The sequence below is a fragment of the Coregonus lavaretus genome (assembly GCF_964263955.1).
Source record: "Coregonus lavaretus genome assembly, chromosome: 9".
In the NCBI taxonomy this organism is placed as follows: domain Eukaryota; kingdom Metazoa; phylum Chordata; class Actinopteri; order Salmoniformes; family Salmonidae; genus Coregonus; species Coregonus lavaretus.
Window position 1 is genome coordinate 19,337,112 of NC_139996.1, and position 23,829 is coordinate 19,360,940.

General features: G+C 44.5%; 1 protein-coding gene across 1 annotated transcript in view; it reads left to right on the top strand.

Moving 5' to 3' along the window:
* Positions 1-23,829, top strand: part of LOC311135466 (early endosome antigen 1-like) — a 58,328-nt gene that overhangs the window by 22,841 nt on the left and 11,658 nt on the right. Inside the window, exons 10-16 of the mRNA XM_084169439.1 lie at positions 16,831-16,947; positions 18,853-19,191; positions 19,696-19,845; positions 20,173-20,292; positions 21,799-22,002; positions 22,237-22,437; positions 22,629-22,742. Of these exons, the coding sequence (XP_084025565.1) occupies positions 16,831-16,947; positions 18,853-19,191; positions 19,696-19,845; positions 20,173-20,292; positions 21,799-22,002; positions 22,237-22,437; positions 22,629-22,742 (1,245 nt within the window). The remainder of the gene's footprint in view (positions 1-16,830; positions 16,948-18,852; positions 19,192-19,695; positions 19,846-20,172; positions 20,293-21,798; positions 22,003-22,236; positions 22,438-22,628; positions 22,743-23,829) is intronic.

Below are 23,829 nucleotides of genomic sequence, written 5' to 3' on the forward strand. Positions count from 1 at the left end.
ACCGGCGGTCGCGAGTCATTACATTTACATTTTACATTTACGTCATTTAGCAGACGCTCTTATCCAGAGGGACTTACAAATTGGTGCATTCACCTTATAGCCAGTGGGATAACCACTTTACAATATGTTTTTATTTATTTTTTTGGGGTGGGGTAAGGGGGGGTAGAAGGATTACTTTATCCTATCCCAGGTATTCCTTAAAGAGGTGGGGTTTTAAGTGTCTCCGGAAGGTGGCGAGTGACTCCGCTGTCCTGGCGTCGTGAGGGAGCTTGTTCCACCATTGGGGTGCCAGAGCAGCGAACAGTTTTGACTGAGCTGAGCGGGAACTGTGCTTCCGCAGAGGTAGGGGGGCCAGCAGGCCAGAGGTGGATGAACGCAATGCCCCCGTTTGGGTGTAGGGACTGATCAGAGCCTGAAGGTACAGAGGTGCCGTTCCCCTCACAGCTCCATAGGCAAGCACCATGGTATTGTAGCAGATGCGAGCTTCAACTGGAAGCCAGTGGAGTGTGCGGAGGAGCGGGGTGACGTGAGAGAACTTGGGAAGGTTGAACACCAGACGGGCTGCGGCATTCTGGATGAGTTGTAGGGGTTTAATGGCACAGGCAGGGAGCCCAGCCAACAGCGTGTTGCAGTAATCCAGACGGGAGATGACAAGTGCCTGGATTAGGACCTGTGCCCCTTCCTGTGTAAGGCAGGGTCGTACTCTCCGAATGTTGTAGAGCATGAACCTACAGGATCGGGTCACCGCCTTGATGTTAGCGGAGAACGACAGGGTGTTGTCCAGGGTCACGCCAAGGCTCTTCACACTCTGGGAGGAGGACACAACGGAGTTGTCAACCGTGATGGCGAGATCATGGAACGGGCAGTCCTTCCCCGGGAGGAAGAGCAGCTCCGTCTTGCTGAGGTTCAGCTTGAGGTGGTGATCCGTCATCCACGCTGATATGTCTGCCAGACATGCAGAGATGCGATTCGCCACCTGGTTATCAGAAGGGGGAAAGGAGAAGATTAGTTGTGTGTCGTCTGCGTAGCAATGATAGGAGAGGCCATGTGAGGATATGACAGAGCCAAGTGACTTGGTGTATAGCGAGAATAGGAGAGGGCCTAGAACTGAGCCCTGGGGGACACCAGTGGTGAGCGCACCAGTGGTGACAGATTCTCGCCACGCCACTTGGTAGGAGCGACCGGTCAGGTAGGACGCAATCCAAGAGTGAGCCGCGCCGGAGATGCCCAACTCGGAGAGGGTGGAGAGGAGGATCTGATGGTTCACAGTATCAAAGGCAGCAGACAGGTCTAGAAGGACAAGAGCAGAGGAGAGAGAGTTAGCTTTAGCAGTGCGGAGAGCCTCCGTGACACAGAGAAGAGCAGTCTCAGTTGAATGACCAGTCTTGAAACCTGACTGGTTTGGATCAAGAAGGTCATTCTGAGAGAGATAGCAAGAGAGTTGGCTAAAGACGGCACGCTCAAGAGTTTTGGAGAGAAAATAAAGTAGGGATACTGGTCTGTAGTTGTTGACATCAGAGGGATCGAGTGTTGGTTTTGAAGGCAGTCAAATTCCACGTGACCATTTAGTCACGGTAATTAGGCTTCTCCAAGCTCTGATGCTGCTGCTGGTCATTTGTAGCCTACCAAACTTGCAAACTGCCTGGTACTCAACACTCTTGTCCCTCTAATCACTCTGACATCAATGCAAATGTAATCGAACACTTCATGAGAGCTCATGTTGTGCAACATTTCTATAGGCTGTGCAGTTGCACGAGAAAACGGAGTGCCCATCAACTTTCTAAAGGCTAGGTGAGGGAAAAAAGTATTTGATCCCCTGCTGATTTTGTACGTTTGCCCACTGACAAAGAAATGATCAGTCTATAATTTTAATGGTAGGTTTATTTGAACAGTGAGAGACAGAATAACAACAAAAATATCCAGAAAAACGCATGTCAAAAATGTTATAAATGTATTAGCATTTTAATGAGGGAAATAAGTATTTGACACCCTCTCAATCAGAAAGATTTCCGGCTCCCAGGTGTCTTTTATACAGGTAACGAGCTGAGATTAGGAGCACACTCTTAAAGGGAGTGCTCCTAATCTCAGCTTGTTACCTGTATAAAAGACACCTGTCCACAGAAGCAATCAATCAATCAGATTCCAAACTCTCCACCATGGCCAAGACCAAAGAGCTCTCCAAGGATGTCAGGGACAAGATTGTAGACCTACACAAGGCTGGAATGGGCTACAAGACCATCGCCAAGCAGCTTGGTGATAAGGTGACAACAGTTGGTGCGATTATTCGCAAATGGAAGAAACACAAAATAACTGTCAATCTCCCTCGGCCTGGGGCTCCATGCAAGATCTCACCTCGTGGAGTTGCAATGATCATGAGAACAGTGAGGAATCAGCCCAGAACTACAAGGGAGGATCTTGTCAATGATCTCAAGGCAGCTGGGACCATAGTCACCAAGAAAACAATTGGTAACACACTACGCTGTGAAGGACTGAAATCCTGCAGCGCCCGCAAGGTCCCCATGCTCAAGAAAGCACATATACAGGCCCGTCTGAAGTTTGCCAATGAACATCTGAATGATTCAGAGGAGAACTGGGTGAAAGTGTTGTGGTCAGATGAGACCAAAATCGAGCTCTTTGGCATCAACTCAACTCGCCGTGTTTGGAGGAGGAGGAATGCTGCCTATGACCCCAAGAACACCATCCCCACCGTCAAACATGGAGGTGGAAACATTTGCTTTGGGGGTGTTTTTCTGCTAAGGGGACAGGACAACTTCACCGCATCAAAGGGACGATGGACCGGGCCGTGTACCATCAAATCTTGGGTGAGAACCTCCTTCCCTCAGCCAGGGCATTGAAAATGGGTCGTGGATGGGTATTCCAGCATGACAATGACCCAAAACACATGGCCAAGGCAACAAAGGAGTGGCTCAAGAAGAAGCACATTAAGGTCCTGGAGTGGCCTAGCCAGTCTCCAGACCTTAATCCCATAGAAAATCTGTGGAGGGAGCTGAAGGTTCGAGTTGCCAAATGTCAGCCTCGAAACCTTAATGACTTGGAGAAAATCTGCAAAGTGGGACAAAATCCCTCCTGAGATGTGTGCAAACCTGGTGGCCAACTACAAGAAAAGTCTGACCTCTGTGATTGCCAACAAGGGTTTTGCCATCAAGTACTAAGTCATGTTTTGCAGAGGGGTCAAATACTTATTTCCCTCATTAAAATGCAAATCAATTCATAATATTTTTGACATGCGTTTTTCTGGATTTCTTTGTTATTCTGTCTCTCACTGTTCAAATAAACCTACCATTAAAATTATAGACTGATCATTTCTTTGTCAGTGGGCAAACGTACAAAATCAGCAGGGGATCAAATACTTTTTTCCCTCACTGTATATATTTCTAAACTTTCCTAATATTAAGCACATTGCTTATATTTACAACTGGAGTATAGCCTACCTGACTGGCATGAAAATGAACCACGGGAAAAGCGTCCTCCATTTGCTATTTAAGTGCATAGATTACGTATTTTTTCCCGCTGCCCCTGTTTTGATACAGGTGCATGATAATGGTTCATTCTAAATCAAAACAATTTCACACACATATTATTTAGTATATGCAAAGACAAGATTAAATCAAGAATAGTCTGATGGGTGACAATATTAGCCTATCAATTGTGAATTATATGTTATCACTTGTGAATGATGCCCAGCATAAGAAACAATTCCTTTTTTTTTTCGACTTTTTTCGAATCATGGTCGCACACCTCATGTAGCCTAGCCCATAGGCCTATATGTTTTTTAAAAGTATTATTTAACCTTTACAAGGGGTGTAGAGCCTAACTGGCATATGTAAGCAGCATGTGAGTTTCAAGTTTGGGGAAGATAATTTTCACCATAAAAATGCACCTTTATAATAAAAGCATTTCATGCATAATTGCATTTGCGGTCACTTTTGATAATGGTGTTTAACAGCTAATGGAACATTTGCGCTTATAGCATACTGCCATGTGCGCATTGCTGTGCTTATAATGTAAAGAAATAGCCTAATAGTTGATCTTTTAAGCTAAACGTTCTGATCGGTTGCGTCAGCCACATTGCGTAAAAAAGTTTTTTTGATGCTAGTGGTTGTATTAATTTGGTATCTATCGCATCCCACAACTGTCCCAGACTATGTTTGGAATATTTATTTATCGCACAGAATAGAATAGGTCGACTTTTGTAGGTACGGGGGATAGTAGATTGACAAGGCTAGTGCTTTTGCTGTTCGTTAGGCCTACTCATCTTGTTGGCTGACGAAAAGTAAATGTGGACAGTTCTTCCAATATCTTCAATATGCACCTCGGAATTGGATAAGGACACACGCAGTTGCATCCCCGATGTGTCTGTCTTCACTTGTAGCCTGTGAGAAAGACCCGATCACGCGATGGAGAGCAATGTGAGTAAGAGGTGCTTCCGAGCGCGCAGCACTCAGGGGGAAGGTCATGTCTTTTTTTAGGGTGCATTACGGCCACACAAAGGGCTGCCGCCGTGAAATTCTAGGCATTATCAAGTGCTTGTCAAATTGTGAATGAGTGACTGATGAAGTGTGTACAGCCTGCGGAAAAAAACAAAGCAGAGCTCATGCCTTTTCAAGCGACTTTTTTCAAATCATTATTAGTCGCATCATGCAGCCTTACAATGTATTAAAAATCAAAACATATAGCCCAACGTTTGTAGAACAACTAAAGTTACATTAATAACTCTAAATTAAGCATATAGGAATACCTATTTCTTTGTTAACCACTCAACACAGAATAGCCGCATGTGCGCACTCCCTCAAATCGTTTGGAGGAAATATCCTTTCTATTTTATTCAGCTTTGTTCAATTGTATTCTTCATACTATAAAATAATGCCATGGAATTCTAAGCAAATCTTATCTGCTAAATGAACTAGTGTAGCTCACAGCCATTTGGCATAGCCAGATCAAGACCTAACATAAGGACAACTCATAGTATGCTATTTTGTTCTTCTGAAATAGACTACATTTTCTTCATATCATGCTTCTTTAGACCTGTCTAAAATAAATAATGGATTTATTGCGAAGGTGTAGGCTATTACATTGATTTATTAGACTTTTTAAAATGTACAGTCGTTGTCAAAGGTTTTGAGAATGACACAAATACTAATTTTCACAAAGTCTGCTGCCTCAGTTTTGATGATGCCAATTTGCATATACTCCATAATGTCATGAAGAGTGATCAGATGAATTGCAAAGTCCATCTTTGCCATGAAAAGAGTGTTGACGAGGACAAGGCTGGAGATCACTCTGTCATGCTGATTGAGTTAGAATAACATTTACATTTTTACATTTTTAGTCATTTAGCAGACGCTCTTATCCAGAGCGATTTACAGGAGCAATTAGGGTTAAGTGCCTTGCTCAAGGGCACATCGACAGATTTTTCACCTAGTCGGCTTGGGGATTAGAACCAGCGACCTTTCGGTTACTGGCACAACGCTCTTAACCACTAAGCTACCTGCTGGAGACTAATAACAGACTGGAAGCTTTAAAAGGAGGGTGGTGCTTGAAATCATTGTTCTTCCTCTGTTAACCATGGTTACCTGCAAGGAAACACGTGCTGTCATCATTGCTTTGCACAAAAAGGGCTTCACAGGCAAGGATATTGCTGCTAGTAAGATTGCACCTAAATCAACCATTTATCGGATCATCAAGAACTTCAAGGAGAGAGGTTCAATTGTTGTGAAGAAGGCGTCAGGGCGCCCAAGAAATCCAGCAAGCGCCAGGACCGTCTCCTAAAGTTGATTTAGCTGCGGGATCGGGGCATCACCAGTGCAGAGCTTGCTCAGGAATGGCAGCAGGCAGGTACGAGTGCATCTGCACGCACAGTGAGGCAAAGACTTTTGGAGGATGGCCTGGTGTCAAGAAGGGCAGCAAAGAAGCCACTTCTCTCCAGGAAAAACATCAGGGACAGACTGATATTCTGCAAACGGTACAGGGATTGGACTGCTGAGCCTGGGGTAAAGTAATTTTCTCTGATGAATCCCCTTTCCGATTGTTTGGGGCATCCGGAAAACACCTTGTCCGGAGAAGACAAGGTGAGCGCTACCATCAGTCCTGTGTCATGCCAACAGTAAAGCATCCTGAGGCCATTCATGTGTGGGGTTGCTTCTCAGCCAAGGGAGTGGGCTCACTCACAATTTTGCCTAAGAACACCGCCATGAATAAAGAATGGTACCAACACATCATCCGAGAGCAACTTCTCCCAACCATCCAAGAACAGTTTGGTGACGACCAATGCCTTTTCCAGCATGATGGAGCACCTTGCCATAAGGCAAAAGTGATAACTAAGTTGCTCGGGGAACAAAACATAGACATTTTGTGTCCATGGCCAGGAAACTCCCCAGACCAATACTTGTATCATTCTCAAAACTTTTGACCACGACTGTAGATGTTCCAAAGGTCTGCATCAGTGGCTTGTAGGCTATGTGTGGAAGCCAGGAGATGCTAAATGTGTTTATGTTAATTAACGGTCAATTACCGTAAGACCAACAGTTATTTGCTTGACAATCACCCGCTGATGAAATTTCGTGACCGCCACAGCCATAATCCAGACATCATACACACTCTCACTAAATCACATCCAATATCACACACGTCAACCTACTCAGATCTACTACACACATAATATCTTGACTCAATTTTCTAACATCTGTGGCATTGGCTCACAGGCAAACAGGCAATAATAAAATATAAAACAAATTACAAAAAAAAGAGAACAAAAAGAACATGAAAACACCAGTTGCTTTGTGCATATTGCTTGAACCTTTTTCTTGAATTCTAAACATCAGACATTTGAAATCATTAATTTTGACCGTCATCATACCTCTTATGGCAGTAGTTTTACAAGTGCTAATTATTTTAAATTTAGATTGAGAATAGTATCTAGTTATGGTAAAGAGTGAAATAAGTATAGCCAGTTATAATTGTAATATTTTAGCAGATTATAAGAACAATCAGTCTTTATGTGGCTAAAAGAAAAGGAATATAACATATACTGTTTACAGGAAACTCACTCTACATCTTTTTAGATTAAGTTGCGTGGAAAAAGGAATGGGGTGGTGAAATAATTTTCTGTCATGGACAAAGGAACTCAAAAGGTGTGATGATACTAATTAACAAAAATGCCGATCCGAATGTGCAAACAGTCAGGAATGATCCGCAAGGAAGGTGGACCCTTTTGAATATGAAAATGGATGTAAAAACAGACTTGGCTCATTAATCTAATATGGTCTAAATAAGGATGATCCACACTTCTTCAAAAATATGTATATACCAATCTATTGAATTTACAGGCAACAAGCGATCAAACCATTTATGGTGGGAGACTAACACCAGAGTTAAGTATATCAATGAACCGTAAAGGAAATCACTCTACAAACTATCACCATGCACTTAAGGTGATCACAAATATAATGGACACATTAGAAATAGTGGATATTTGGAGACTAAAAAACCCTGACCTAGTGAGATATACATGGAGGAGACTTAATCAAGCTAGTCGTCTTGACTACTTTCTTGTCTCTTTCTCTCTTGCATCAAAGGTTAAAAAAGTATTGGTAGGAGACAGAAGGGATCGGACCATTATCTAATTGGCCTTCACATTACTCTTACAGAATTTCCTTTTGGACTGGGATATTGGAAATATAATCAAAGTCTACTGGAGGACAATTTATGCTTAACTAAGACCAAAATACTTTAACTGAATTATTCCAGTACATTAGTTGTTCAGAAAATCCCCTTATTGTTTGGGATACCTTTAAATGTACTGTACCTTTCAGAGTTCATTCAATTCAATATTCATTAGTAAAGAAAAAGCAGTTTCTGTCTAAAGAGACAAGACTAACAAGGGAAATACAGGAACTAACAGTACAGGTAGATAGCAATAAAAACCATACTACAGAGATCCAAAACAAGTTAGAGGAAAAACAAAAAGAACTGGAGGAACTTATTCAACAACGATCTAATGTAATCAATTACAAAAATAAAGCAAACTGGATGTAAAAAAAAAATCTTCCTGAATCTTCAACATAGGAACGCTACCAAAAATAATTTGCAAAAACTCATTGCTAAAGATGGAGTTATCCATGATTCTCCAAAATGATATTTTAAGAGGAAGCTAAATACACTGCTAAAAAAATAATAAAGGGAACACTAAAATAACACATCCTAGATCTGAATTAATGAAATAATCTTATTAAATACTTTTTTCTTTACATAGTTGAATGTGCTGACAACAAAATCACACAAATATTATCAATGGAAATCAAATGTATCAACCCATGGAGGTCTGGATTTGGAGTCACCCTCAAAATTAAAGTGGAAAACCACACTACAGGCTGATCCAGCTTTGATGTAATGTCCTTAAAACAAGTCAAAATGAGGCTCAGTAGTGTGTGTGGCCTCCACGTGCCTGTATGACCTCCCTACAACGCCTGGGCATGCTCCTGATGAGGTGGCGGATGGTCTCCTGAGGGATCTCCTCCCAGACCTGGACTAAAGCATCCGCCAACTCCTGGACAGTCTGTGGTGCAACGTGGCGTTGGTGGATGGAGCGAGACATGATGTCCCAGATGTGCTCAATTGGATTCAGGTCTGGGGAACGGGCGGGCCAGTCCATAGAATCAATGCCTTCCTCTTGCAGGAACTGCTGACACACTCCAGCCACATGAGGTCTAGCATTGTCTTGCATTAGGAGGAACCCAGGGCCAACCGCACCAGCATATGGTCTCACAAGGGGTCTGAGGATCTCATCTCGGTACCTAATGGCAGTCAGGCTACCTCTGGCGAGCACATGGAGGGCTGTGCGGCCCCCCAAAGAAATGCCACCCCACACCATTACTGACCCACCGCCAAACCGGTCATGCTGGAGGATGTTGCAGGCAGCAGAATGTTCTCCACGGCGTCTCCAGACTCTGTCACGTCTGTCACGTGCTCAGTGTGAACCTGCTTTCATCTGTGAAGAGCACAGGGCGCCAGTGGCGGATTTGCCAATCTTGGTGTTTTCTGGCAAATGCCAAACGTCCTGCACGGTGTTGGGCTGTAAGCACAACCCCCACCTGTGGACGTCGGGCCCTCATACCACCCTCATGGAGTCTGTTTCTGACCGTTTGAGCAGACACATGCACATTTGTGGCCTGCTGGAGGTCATTTTGCAGGGCTCTGGCAGTGCTCCTCCTGCTCCTCCTTGCACAAAGGCGAAGGTAGCAGTCCTGCTGCTGGGTTGTTGCCCTCCTACGGCCTCCTCCACGTCTCCTGATGTACTGGCTTGTCTCCTGGTAGCGCCTCCATGCTCTGGACACTACGCTGACAGACACAGCAAACCTTCTTGCCACAGCTCGCATTGATGTGCCATCCTGGATGAGCTGCACTACCTGAGCCACTTGTGTGGGTTGTAGACTCCGTCTCATGCTACCACTAGAGTGAAAGCACCGCCAGCATTCAAAAGTGACCAAAACATCAGCCAGGAAGCATAGGAACTGAGAAGTGGTCTGTGGTCACCACCTGCAAAACCAGTCCTTTATTGGGGGTGTCTTGCTAATTGCCTATAATTTCCACCTGTTGTCTATTCCATTTGCACAACAGCATGTGAAATGTATTGTCAGTGTTGCTTCCTAAGTGGACAGTTTGATTTCACAGAAGTGTGATTGACTTGGAGTTACATTGTGTTGTTTAAGTGTTCCCTTTATTTTTTTAAGCAGTGTATTTTAAACAGATGTTTTCTTTTCTGTCTCCTCGCCCTCTGAATGACGATTACTGTAAGGAATTCTTTCAAATGTATTTATTTTTTATTACATTTTATTTACAAATGCACAATATCAGTGCGAAGGCCAAATTACAGAGGAATAACTTTTGGAGCCATTTAAATCCTTTCAGCCTGGAAAAAACCCAGGGCTTGATAGCTTACCGGTAGAGGTAAATCAATCTTTTTTTGATATACTCAAAGCTCCATTATTAGCTTGTTTTACTACCATTTCTATAGGAGTAGTTATGTCAGGTACTCAGCAGGAAGGTCTGATTTCACTATTATTAAAACAAATATACTATTATTAAAACAAATATAAAGATTTTAAACTGGAGGCCTCTTAAACTTAAATGTTGTGTTGCAAAAATACTAGCGAAATACATAGCACTCAGTTTTTCACATGGATGATATATTTGTGATAATATACAACAACTACTAGAAATAGTAGAACAACATGAAACATCTAAGAAACCAGGCCTAGTTATTAATAGCGGATTTTGAAAAGGCCTTTGATAAAGTAAGACAGAATTGTATGTATAAATGGCTGGATTCTTTTCAATGTTGGTGAGTCTCTTATTCAATGGGTAAAAGTAATGTATAGCAACCCCAGGTGTAAAATAGTAAATAGCGTCTACTTCTCAGAGTTTTGAACTGTCAAGAGGAGTTAAACAAGGGTGTCCGCTGTCACCATATCTATTCGTTATGGCCATCGAAATGCTAGCTATTAAAATCAGATCAAATAACAGAGGATTAGAAATCCAAGGCTTAAAAACAAAGGTGTCCATGTATGCCAATGAGTCAAGTCTGCAAGCTAGATCCCTGCAATGTCTCATTGAAGATCAAGATAACTCTTCTGGCCTCTGGACTAAAACCTAATTATGATAAGTGTACCATATTACGTATTGGATCTTTAAAAAGAACACAACTTTTACATTACCCTGCAGTTTACCTATAAAATGGGCTGACGGTGAAGTAGACATACTTGGTGTTCATATCACAAAATGTATAAATGATCTCTCCACAATGAATTTCAGTAGAAAACTAGTAAAAATAGACAAGATCCTGCAACCATGGAGAGGTAAATACCTGTCTATTTATGGAAAAATGACACTGATTTAACTCCTGATTATTCGTTTTTCAAATCATATGAGCAAAAAATATTTCGCTTTATCTGGAATGCTAAACCAGACAGGATAAAGCGTGCCTATCTATATAATTATTATGAACTGGGTGGGCAGAGATTATTTAATATAAAAGCACTAAACCTCTCTCTCAAAACTTCACTTATTTAAAAGTTTTACTTGAACCCAAAATGGTTCTCAAGTAGATTACTAACAAAAGCTCATCCCTTGTTTAAAAACGGCCTTTTTGCCTTTGTGCAGATTGCCATGTCTCTTTTCCGATTAATTGACAACAACAAATATTATGGTTGAACTCAAATGTGCTTGTTGAAAAAAGACCTGTATTAATAGAAAATATGTTTGAAAATTGTATTTTGTTTTTACATGATGTTGTAAATTGGAATGGTAGAGTTAGGTATTTCATGAAGCTATCGGAATTGGATGGGAAGGTCTGCTCAATCCAAGATTACAACCAATTGATTACAGCATTATCCCAAAAATGGGGGTGGCAGCGGGAGGAGGTAGGGAACTGGTCTGACTGACCAATATAAAGGATCAAAACTGGCAGAGGAACAAAAATAGCATAAATAGGAAAGTATACCAGTTTCATTTGAGGACCTGGATGTTTACAGCCGTGCCATACAGATATCAAAATAGCTGGGAAGAGATTTTTGATGTACGGATTCAGTGGCACAGGGTGAATGACTTGATATATAAAACGACGCAAGATTCAAGACTTCTTGTACAGAAATTATTGTACAGAATTCTTGCCACCAAGAAAATGTTAAATATTTGGGGCATACAATCATCGCAGCTCTGCAGATTTTGTTGCGAGGATACAGAATCAATGGACCTTTTGTTCTGGTATTGCCCTCAGATAGCCTGTTTCTGGTCTCAGGTTCAGAAATGGCTGAAAAAGCATAACATTAGTCTAAAATTGACCCTAGAAATAGCATTGTTGGGAGATTTGGAGAGACCTGGTCTGTCAATTACTAATACTCTTAGTTAAAGTATTTACCTTCAACTTGCAGTCTGTGGATTCTATTCGATTAGATAGATTCAAATTGTATGTTAAACATCACAGCATAGTTGAAAGATACACTACATGACCAAAAGTATGTGGACACCTGCTCATCGAACATATCATTACAAAGTCATGAGCATTACAATGGAGTTGGTCTCCCCTTTCCTGCTATAACCGCCTCCACTCTTCTGGGAAGGCTTTCTACTAGATGTTGGAACATTGCTGTGGGCAATTGCTTCCATTCAGTCACGAGCATTAGTGAGGTCGGGCACGGATGTTGGGTGATTAGGCCTGGCTCGCAGTCGGCCTTCCAATTCTTTCCAAAGGTGTTCGATAGGGTTGAGGTCAGGGCTCTGCGCAGGCCAGTCAAGTTCTTCCACACCGATCTCGACAAACAATTTCTGTATGGACCTCGCTTTGTGCACAGGGTCATTGTCATGCTGAAACAGGAAAGGGCCTTCCCCAAACCGTTGCCACGAAGTTGGAAGCACAGAATCGTCTAGAATGTCATTGTATGCTGTAGCGTTCACCTGGCATCCGCCAAACCCAGATTCGTCAGTCGGACTGCCAGATGGTGAAGCGTTATTCATCACTCCAGAGAACGTGTTTGCACTGCTCCAGAGTCCAATGGCGACGAGCTTTACCCCACTCCAGCTGACGCTTGGCATTGCGCATTTTGATCTTAGGCTTGTGTGCGGTTGCTCGGCCATGGAAACCCATTTCATGAAGCTCCCAACGAACAGTTATTGTGCTGACATTGCTTCCAGAGGCAGTTTGGAACTCGGTAGTGAGTGTTGTAACCGAGGACAGAAGATTTTTTCGCGCTACTTGCTTCAGCACTCGCAGGTCCCGTTCTGTGAGCTTGTGTGGACTACCACTTCGCGGCTGAGCCGTTATTGCTCCTAGACGTTTCCACTTCACAATAACAGCACTAAATCCGTAAACATGGGCACCCTCATAGATATCATCCTGACTAACTTACCCTCTAAATTCACCTCCGCTGTCTTCAACCAGGATCTCAGCGATCACTGCCTCATTGCCTGTGTCCGCGGTCAAACGACCACCCCTCATCACTGTCAAACGCTCCCTAAAACACTTTAGCGAGCAGGCCTTCCTAATTGACCTGGCCCAGGTATCCTGGATGGATATCGATCTCATTCCGTCAGTAGAGGATGCCTGGTTGTTCTTTAAAAGTGCTTTCCTCTCAATCTTAAATAAGCATGCCCCATTCAAAAAATGCAGAACTAAGAACAGATATAGCCCCTGGTTCTCCTCAGGCTTGACTGCCCTTGACCAGCACAAAAACATCCTGTTATCATCGAATAGCCCCCGCGATATGCAACTTTTCAGGGAAGTTAGGAACAAGCAGTTAGGAAAGCAAAGGCTAACTTTTTCAAACATAAATTTGCATCCTGTAGCACTAACTCCAAAAAGTTTTGGGACACTGTAAAGTCCATGGAGAATAAGAGCACCTCCTCCCAGCTGCCCACTGCACTGACACTAGGAAACACTATCACCACCGATAAATCTACAATAATCGAGAATTTCAACAAGCATTTTGCTACGGCAGGCCATGCTTTCCACCTGGCTACCACTACCCCGGCCACCAACTCTGCACCCTCCGCTGCAACTTGTCCATGCCCCCCCGCTTCTCCTTCACACAAATTCAGACAGCTGATGTTCTGAAAGAGCTGCAAAATCTGGACCCCTACAAATCATATGGGCTAGACAATCTGGACCCTTTCTTTCTAAAATTAGCCGCCGAAATTGTCGCAACCCCTATTGCTAGCCTGTTCAACCTCTCTTTCGTAACGTCTGAGATCCCCAGAGATTGGAAAGCTGCCGCGGTCATCCCCCTCTTCAAAGGGGGTGACACTCTAGATCCAAACTGTTACAGACCTATATCCATCCTGCCCTGCCTTTCGAAAGTATTTGAAAGCCAAGTTAACAAACAGATCACCGACCATTTCGAATCACACCGTACCTTCTCCGCTATGCAATCCGGTTTCCGAGCTGGTCATGGGTGCACCTCAGCCACGCTCAAGGTCCTAAACGATATTATAACCACAATCGATAATAGACAGTACTCTGCAGCTGTCTTCATCGACCTGGCCAAGGCTTTCGACTCTGTCAACCACCACATTCTTATTGGCAGACTAAATTGCCTTGGTTTCTCAAATGACTGCCTCGCCTGGTTCACCAACTACTTCTCAGATAGAGTTCAAAGTGTCAAATCGGAGGGCCTGTTGTCTGGACCTATGGCAGTCTCTATGGGGGTGCCACAGGGTTCAATTCTTGGGCCGACTCTTTTCTCCGTGTATATCAATGATGTCGCTCTTGCTGCTGGTGACTCTCAGATCCACCTCTACGCAGACGACACCATTTTGTATACATCTGGCCCTTCATTGGACACTGTGTTAACAAACCTCCAAACGAGCTTCAATGCCATACAACACTCCTTCTGTAGCCTCCAACTGCTCTTAAACACTAGTAAAACTAAATGCATGCTCTTCAATTGAACTTTGCTGGCACCCGCCCACCCGACTAGAATCACTACTCTCGACGGGTCTGACCTAGAGTATGTGGACAACTACAAATACCTAGGTGTCTGGTTAGACTGTAAACTCTCCTTCCAGACTCACAATAAGCATCTCCAATCCAAAGTTAAATCTAGAATCAGCTTCCTATTTCGCAACAAAGCCTCCTTCACTCATGCTGCCATACATGCCCTCGTAAAACTGACTATCCTACCGATTTACAAAATAGCCTCCAACACTCTACTCAGCAAATTGGATGTAGTCTATCACAGTGCCATCCGTTTTGTCACCAAAGCCCCATATACTACCCACCACTGTGACCTGTACGCTCTTGTTGGCTGGTCCTCACTACATATTCGTCGCCTAACCCACTGGCTCCAGACCATCTATAAATCACTGCTAGGCAAATCCCTGCCTTATCTTAGCTCATTGGTCACCATAGCAACACCCACCCCTAGTATGCGCTCCAGCAGGTATATCTCACTGGTCATCCCCAAAGCCAACACCTCCTTTGGCCGCCATTCCTTCCAGTTCTCTGCTGCCAATGACTGGAACGAACTGCAAAAATCTCTGAAGCTGGAGACTCTTATCTCCCTCTCTAACTTTAAGCATCAGTTGTCAGAGCACCTCACCGATCACTGCACCTGTACACAGCCCATCTGAAATTAGCCCAACCAAAAACCTCATCCCCATATTGTTATTTATTTTGCTAATTTGCACCCCAGTATCTCTATTTGCACATCATCTCTTGCACATCTATCATTCCAGTGTTAATACTAATTGTAATTATTTTGCACTATGGCCTATTTATTGCCTTACCTTCATAACTTGCTACATTAGCACACTCTGTATATATATTTTCTGTTGTATTTTTGACTTAATGTTTTGTTTTACCCCATATGTAACTCTGTGTTGTTGTTTTTATCGCACTGCTTTGCTTTATCTTGGCCAGGTCGCAGTTGTAAATGAGAACTTGTTCTCAACTGGCTTACCTGGTTAAATAAAGGTGAAATAAAAAAACACTTACAGTTGACCGGGGCAGCTCTAGCAGGGCAGAAACTTGACGAACTGACTTGTTGGAAAGGTGGCATCCTATGACGGTGCCACGTTGAAAGTCACTGTTCTACTGCCAATGGTTGTCTATGGAGGATTTTATGGCTATTTGCTTGATTTTATACACCTGTCCGCAACGGGTGTGGATGAAATAGCCGAATCCACTAATTTCAAGGGGTGTCTACATACCTTTGTATATATAGTGTATATGGCGCGGGTGGCCAGCGGAGATAGGTGGGGTGAATTGAGGGGAAACTGAAGGTTGGGATGTGGAACTTGAGACAAGTGGGGGTGGAGTTGCTGGGCAGGGGGTAGAATGATGGTCAAAGATACACGTTTTTTAAAAGTATGTTTGAATGACACTGAGGGGGAACGCTGTTACATCCAATGCCTGTTTGCCTGAGGCTGATGCATACACACACACTCATTCAAACGCACACATGTGCACACACACGGACATACACACATGTAAATAGTGCCACACATGCACTCTAACCCATAGAGTTGGCCTTGCTGTTTAGATTGTTGTTGTCCTTTATGTTTTTTGCTTTGTTTTCAATTTTTTCTCATTTGTTATTTTTGTTGGTTGTTGGCGCATTAGATGGCTGGTTGTTTTGGTTGGATTGGAGGGGGACAGTGGCTTGAGGGTGGGGGTGGGGAGTGGAGGGGGAGGTTTTTCGTGGGGGGGGTGGTGGTCTCAGATGGTTGCGAGGGGCGGCAGGTAGCTTAGTGGTTAAGAGCGTTGTGCCAGTTATCGAAAGGTCGCTGGTTCTAATCCCCGAGCCGACTAGGTGAAAAATCTGCCGATGTGCCCTTGAGCAAGGCACTTAACCCTAATTGCTCATGTAAGTCGCTCTGGATAAGAGCGTCTGCTAAATGACGTATATGTATATGTATATGTTGCGGGGCAGCACTTGGGGGAACTGTGGGGGGGGGTTGGTGGCCTGGCGGTTGGGAGCTTGGGCCGGTGGCCGAGAGGTCGCTGGTTCGGGTCCCCGATTTGACTTGGTGGGAGATCTGTCACTCTGGATGGTAGTGTCTGCTAGATGACTGAACGTAAGGTAAATGTTGAGCGGCTTCACTGCAGGTAGATTGATTGTATGTTTTAAAATTCCATAAAAAAAGCATTCTGTATAAGATTCCCAAGACTGTGCTTAAACCCCCATCGCCAGTGGGTATGTGAAGTCCTCCTGAGTCTGGAGCGTTGACCACTCGACCAGAATCTAGCACATGATTTGTGAATGTTTTTTTCATGTATACAAAGTAAAGTGTCTCACATTGATGTTGTGTGTGTTCCAGATGACCATCTCCCAGCTGAAGGCAGAGCTAGAGAAGGGACCTCAGGAGGCAGCAGTGTACACCCAGCAGATCCACCAACTACAGACGTCTCTGATCAACCTGCAGCAACAGAGCCAGGTCTCTCTAACACACACACACACACACACACACACACCAACAACTAGTACTTCCCCTCCCATAGTTGAATCGATGCTCCATCAGTCCATGTCACCACCATCACAAATTCCCCTCCCGTTAAGACACTTTGATCGTTTAACAGCTTTACAATCCTAACAACAGATGAAACACAAATACAAACACTCACGCTTCCACTGTAGGATGTGCTACACGAAATAGCAATAGACACGTAGTACCCAATTTACTGTGACTGCAGTAATTTGTACAATCCATGCCAACTGCCATTTGCTAAAACATGCCAGCCTTGCCAGGCCATTATTTTAGTCTCTTAATTAACCCAGCCGCCTCATATACCACCGTCTCATCACAGTGCTCTGCTGTCACCAGCCTGAGATGAGCGTGCATTGGCAACATCGACATGTTGACAAAACACACACACAGGCCTATAATTAAACCAGCAGTGGTTCATATCTGCCATACCCCTGCCCTGGCAACCTGTCACTTTGGGCTGAAATACGATCGCAGGTAACCGCAGCGATGCGCCAGTGTGGCTTTTTAGCTTTAAACTCTCTGGCAACCCCAACAACTGCCCTTAAAGCCCCCCTGTGTCAACCGTGTTAGTCGTGCTGCCGGCACAGCTGCTCTCCATTCCCCAAGTAGGTGTCTGGGAGAGAGGGGTGATTAGAGAGGTAGCCCACCATGGAAGTTAGCCCACCACAGACCTTCCACAAAAAAAATAGAATCTCAATGTGACTTCCCTGGTTAAATAGAGTATAAATAAATGAAATGTAAATCAGTCTGTCTGCATGGAGACTGGATACACACATGCGCTTCTAGGACCACCCACAACGTGGAAATTAAATGGGATGTATTGGTTGAACAGAGAGAGGAGAGTTGGGTAAAAATAGAGAGAAGAGGTAGATACTAGAGAGAGAGAGCGGTACAGTGGATAGAAAGAGGGAAACAGAGGGGGGGGGGGGGGAAATGTCAAAATAAAAGATGCATAAAGACAGTAGATGGAGAGAGACAATTGAGGGAGAGACAAACAAAGGTTTAAACAAGGACATTGGAAGGAAAAGGTTGGACAGAGGTGTTGAAAGAAGAGAGGGAGAGATGGAGCCACTCTTAAACGAGGCTCAGCTGCTGTGGGACAGGAGGAGGACCGGAGAGTGGAGGGGAAAAAGGATCTGTGTGTGGGATGTATTATGTCCTTGTCACATCCCCCACTTAGCAGCACTGTCATTAACAACGTTGTATTCTTTCATCGCCCTTGTGCCAAGTTTACTACACATAGTCACATACATGTCAGAGACACACACACCCCGGAATTCAAGTACCTTTCGTAAAACATGTGCTCAGAAATATAATTCCCCCCCACCCCACCCCCCACCGCTCTGCCTTGCATGCAGGTCTGTAAGGATGCTGTGTTCTTTTCAGAGGTTGAACGACCAACATCACTATGATACGTGAGATGGCATCTGCACATTTTGTTTTGCCAATTGGGAACTGAGCTGTTAATTAGACTCCTATTAAATGATCCTCATATCCTCACTTTGGTAAACATCTCCCAACAGCAACTATTCTAAGGGTGTGTATAATACTTTCCATAACACATGACCTCAATCAGAAGAGGGAAGGTTCATATGCCCTCTAGCAGATCGCCCCTCATGCTAATCGGTTCGGAGTATCCATTTCTGTCTTTCAAAACATTCTGAAACTAAAGTTCTCTTCACAACCTGTAGGCCATTTAGCAGACTCTTTTATCCAAAGCAACTTGCGTTTGTGATGATCCCTGCCCGGAATTGAACCCGCAACCTTGGCGTTGCTAGCGCCGTACTCTTACCAAGGGAGTTACACAGGACCATAATCACTAATCACTATTCCCCCTCTGGTTCCCTCCCCCAGAGGCTTTCAGAGAAGCTTGGGCGCAGGGAGAAGGAGTTCCAGGAGCTGGAGGACTGCCTGGGGGCTGAGCAGGCCTCCAACAAGACAGCCCAGGCTAGCCTGCACCAGACGGAGCTGGAGGTGCAAGAGCTCCAGGCCCGGGCAGCAGGGGCTGAAGCCAGCCTGCAGAGAGCCCAAGCAGAGCTGGGGGAGAAGGGGGAGGAGGCAGGGAGGCTCCGGAAGGAGGTGGCTGAGCTGGAGGCCAAGCATGGTGAGGTGAAGGTGGAGAGGAAGCAGCTACAGCAGCAGAGGGAGGAGAGGGAGAGCCAGGGCCTGGCGCAGCAGAGTGAGATCAGCCAGGTTAGTAGTGACACGGGCACGCACACACATGTCAGACACACACGCATGTCAGAAACACACACACAGGACAGACAGACAGACATGCGCACAAACACACACGGCCGTGCACACACACACACACGTACACAGGTCAGACACACAGAGGTGAAACACACACACGCACGTGCACACACAGGTCAACCACACACACATTCACCTTCACACCCGCACACACATCCGCACACGCACAAACAGGTCACACACACATACAGGTGAGACACACATGCACATCTAACAAACTCAGACACTCAGTCTTTGATCAATTGTCAGCCTACCTCTTCCTCCTACTCCCCCTCTTTCTCCTACTCCCCCTCTTTCTCCTACTCCCCCTCTTTCTCCTACTCCCCCTCTTTCTCCTACTCCCCCTCTTTCTCCTACTCCCCCTCTTCCTCCTACTCCCCCTCTTCCTCCTACTCCCCCTCTTCCTCCTACTCCCCCTCTTCCTCCTACTCCTCTGTGTTGTAGCTACATGCTAAGCTCCTGGAGGCGGAGCGTCAGCTGGGGGAGGTGCAGGGCCGTCTGAAGGAGCAGAGGCAGCTCTCTGGGGAGAAACTGAAGGACCGCGAGCAGCAAGCCGCCGACCTGCAGATCAAACTGTCCCGCTCAGAGGAACAGGTAGGGACACCACATGAGTTTCATATAGGATGGGTATCCACATAGACATAGAATTACTAGAACCGACATTCAAATCAATGTCCTGTGATTGGTGGAGCATCAGTCATATTGGCCCTTTTTATTTTTATGGGATCAGTAGAGTTGAACAGAGACCGATATTGTTATAGGATGTATATGGATATATGAAGACCTGGGATTGTTGCACAAGCTTGTTTATAGATTGGCCTGTAGTAGAAGTGGGTCTCTATAGGTGGGGGGGTTTCAGAATAAGGCCAGAAACTGAGGTACTGTATTGGGACTGACCACTGTATGTGTGTCCTGCTGTAGTTGAAGGAGAACAGCAGTAAGACGTTGGACCTGCAGCACCAGCTGGAGAAAGCTAAGCAGCAACACCAGGAGCTCCAGGGCCTGCAGCAGAACACCAACACCAAGCTCAGAGAGGCACAGGTACTACCAGACATGTCAACGTAGCGCTTAAAGAAAATAGTTTTGTGTCAGTATAACTCACCTCTTCCACTGTGTGTATAGTAGAACCTATGTGAAGTGATGTTCAGCACCAGAAAACCCACCACACATTAGTACAGGGTTGTATTTAATACGGCACACCTTAGCAAAACAGAAAACAACATTTCATATTGGACAAGTCCATGTCGTCCCATCCTGTTCGTCTATTTGTTTTCTGTCTGATGCCTTATGAACACGACCCAGGACCACTGGGGCTTTAAATTAAACATGTTCATTGGTAGCACTGGTGCTCTCCAAAAAATATATATCTATATATATTAAATAAATAAATTAGGAGCACAACATAAAAGGAGTACCAGATACACTACCGTTCAAAAGTTTGGGGTCACTTAGAAATGTCCTTGTTTTCGAAAGAAAAGCAATGTTTTTGTCCATTAAAATAACATCAAATTGATCAGAAATACAGTGTAGACATTGTTAATGTTGTAAATGGCTGGAAAATTGCTGATTTTTAATGGAATATTTACATAGGCGTACAGAGGCCCATTATCAGCAACCATCAGTCCTGTGTTCCAATGGCACGTTGTGTTTGCTAATCCAAGTTTATCATTTTAAAAGGCTAATTGATCATTAGTAAACCCTTTTGCAATTATGTTAGCACAGCTGAAAACTGTAGTGCTGATTAAAGAAGCAATAAAACTGGCCTTCTTGAGACTAGTTGAGTATCTGGAGCATCAGCAATTGTGGGTTAGATTACAGGCTCAAAATGTCCAGAAACAAATAACTTTCTCCTGAAACTCGTCAGTCTATTCTTGTTATGAGAAATGAAGGCTATTCCATGCGAGAAATTGCCAAGGAACTCGTACAACGCTGTGTACTACTCCCTTCACAGAACAGCGCAAACTGGCTCTAACCAGAATAGAAAGAGGAGTGGGAGGCCCCGGTGCACAACTGAGCAAGGGGACAAATACATTAGTGTCTAGTTTGAGAAACAGACGCCTCACAGGTCCTCAACTGGCAGCTTCATTAAATAGTACCCACAAAACACCAGTCTCAACGTCAACAGTGAAGAGGCGACTCTGGGATGCTGACCTTCTAGGCAAAGTTGCAAAGAAAAAACCATATCTCAGACTGGCCAATAAAAAGATTAAGATGGGCAGTCTGAGATATGGCTTTTTCTTTGGGTTAGAAAAAAGCCGTTTTCGCTTTATTAATAGTGCAAGCATGACGCTAATGAATCTGAGCTTGGGAAACAATGGTACAGTGAAGCCTTATCATTACAACAATTATCATATAAAAAATATATAATTTGTTTTGCACTGTGCTCCCAAATTAAAACTCAAGGTCGCACAGCAAAATATTTGGTCTCCTATGCGACCAAATTGGTCGCACTTTAGAGCCCTGCCCTGGACTCCTATTTAGAAAGTGCTTCAGACAACACGTTTGTTTGACTCTTCTCCCTCTGGCTCTTCGTCCCTGTCTTATTAGAATGACCTGGAGCAGGTGCTGCGTCAGATCGGTGACAAGGACCAGAAGATCCAGAACCTGGAGGCCCTGCTGCAGAAGACCAAGGACAGCGTGAGCCAGCTGGAGGCCGAGAGGGAGGACCTGGTAGCCAAGATCCAGGCTGGGGAGGGAGAGACGGCCGTGCTCAACCAGCTGCAGGAGAAGAACCACACGCTACAGACGCAGGTAGGAGCAAAAGCACACACACATGCACAGACAGGCATATACATAATTAATACAGAGTGCACACACACACATACACAATGCAGTACAATGTTCTGTGTATGTGTATTATTCAATTAGTGTGCTTAGGAGTTGTGTTAAAAAGAACACTACTGATGTGATACAATGTACCACAGTAAAAACATACAATAGCTTAATCAACTAATTCTCTCTTTCTTTCTGTTTTGGGGGCTATAGGTCACACACTTGACAGACAAGCTGAAGAACCAATCGGAGAGCCACAAGCAGGCTCAGGACAACCTCCACAAGCAGGTGCAGGAGCAGAAGAGCCTCCTCCGGGCAGCCCAGGACCGAGCCCAGGCTATGGAGACCTCTCTAGGGGAACTGAACGCCCAGCTGACAGAGAGCAGGGAGAAGGTGGCCCAACTGGACACGCAGGTAGGGTCAATGGACTGATGGATGGATAAATATTATTCCTATCCCTTTACCATTGACTGGAGTGAGGGATATACAAATAGGGGCACAGATAGATCCCCCATCGCTAGGGGGGTTTATGACCCAGAGTTAAGAGTGTTACGCTTTCAACCAGATTCCAGCACAAAAAAGTTGTTGTCTTGTTGTTTCCCCAGTTGAAGTCTAAGACGGAGATGCTGCTGTCGGCCGAGGCAGCCAAGGCAGCCCAGAGAGTAGACCTGGAGAACCACCTGGAGACAGCCCAGCATGCACTGCAGGACAAGCAGCAGGTCAGCCATAGGTTGGATGACAACAGCAGAATATACTCATGCTGGATGAATATAGTATCTACCAGAATACTCCTTCAATGGAGACCCATCTATTGACATAATATATCACTGATTGTCATCTTTTCTCAAATAAACCTGCGTCTGTAGGACAAAATGCCCTAGCTGAGTGCTAGGCCCCATTCCAATTCTTTAAAAGTGCATCCTTCTTCGCTCCCTTGAAGTAATCACTGATTAGACATGACAGTACAGGGGAAAGTCATGAGATGAGCCCTTGTGTTCACTTGTCCAATCATATCATATTGGCGGTTGTGGCCTGCACGCAGCCGGCGTCTCAGCAGTCCTCTTCTCAGGTGAGTTCTGTTGCTCTGGCCTCACAATCTGCTTCAAGACACGGCAGAGGCCGGATCATTCCGGAGATTGTGATAGGGAGTTCGATGGTGAGGCATATATCTGTACCTGGGGCAAAGACTTTGTGTTTTCCTGGGGCAAAAGTTCAGGATATCACCAGGTTGATTTCCGAGGCTGTGAGTCAGTCACCGGGGGCTGATATTGTCATGGTTCATGTGGGGTCAAATGACATTATGAAGGGCAGCTCAGAACAGCTCCTAGGGGCGTTGGAACACACAATGTAAATAACCTAATTTATGTCCCTCTAACTGCCCTGAATGCCTCTGCTGATCCTACAGCTATTGTATGCAATAATCATATGCCTATGAACCAGAGTAATACTGTAAGCACTGAGGTGGTGTGCCCTAGTAGGAAGTCCACTGTGTGCAGCTCACCCTGCACTAATAAAAATAACCCAAGTATGTCTACCTCTGCAAAGCTTCCCAGTAAAGCAAGAACAATTATCAAGCTTCCCAGAAAAGTGTTAAAAATAGCCCACGTTAACATATGTAACTTAAGAAACAAGGTTCATAATAATTTGCCAGTAACAGATGACATTCATATTCTGACTATCTCTGAAACTCACTTAGATAATACCTTTGATGATACAGTGGTAGCAATACAAGGTTATAACATTTACAGAAAAGACAGAAATGCCAATTACGGCGATGTTGCGGTCTATATTCAGAACCACATACCT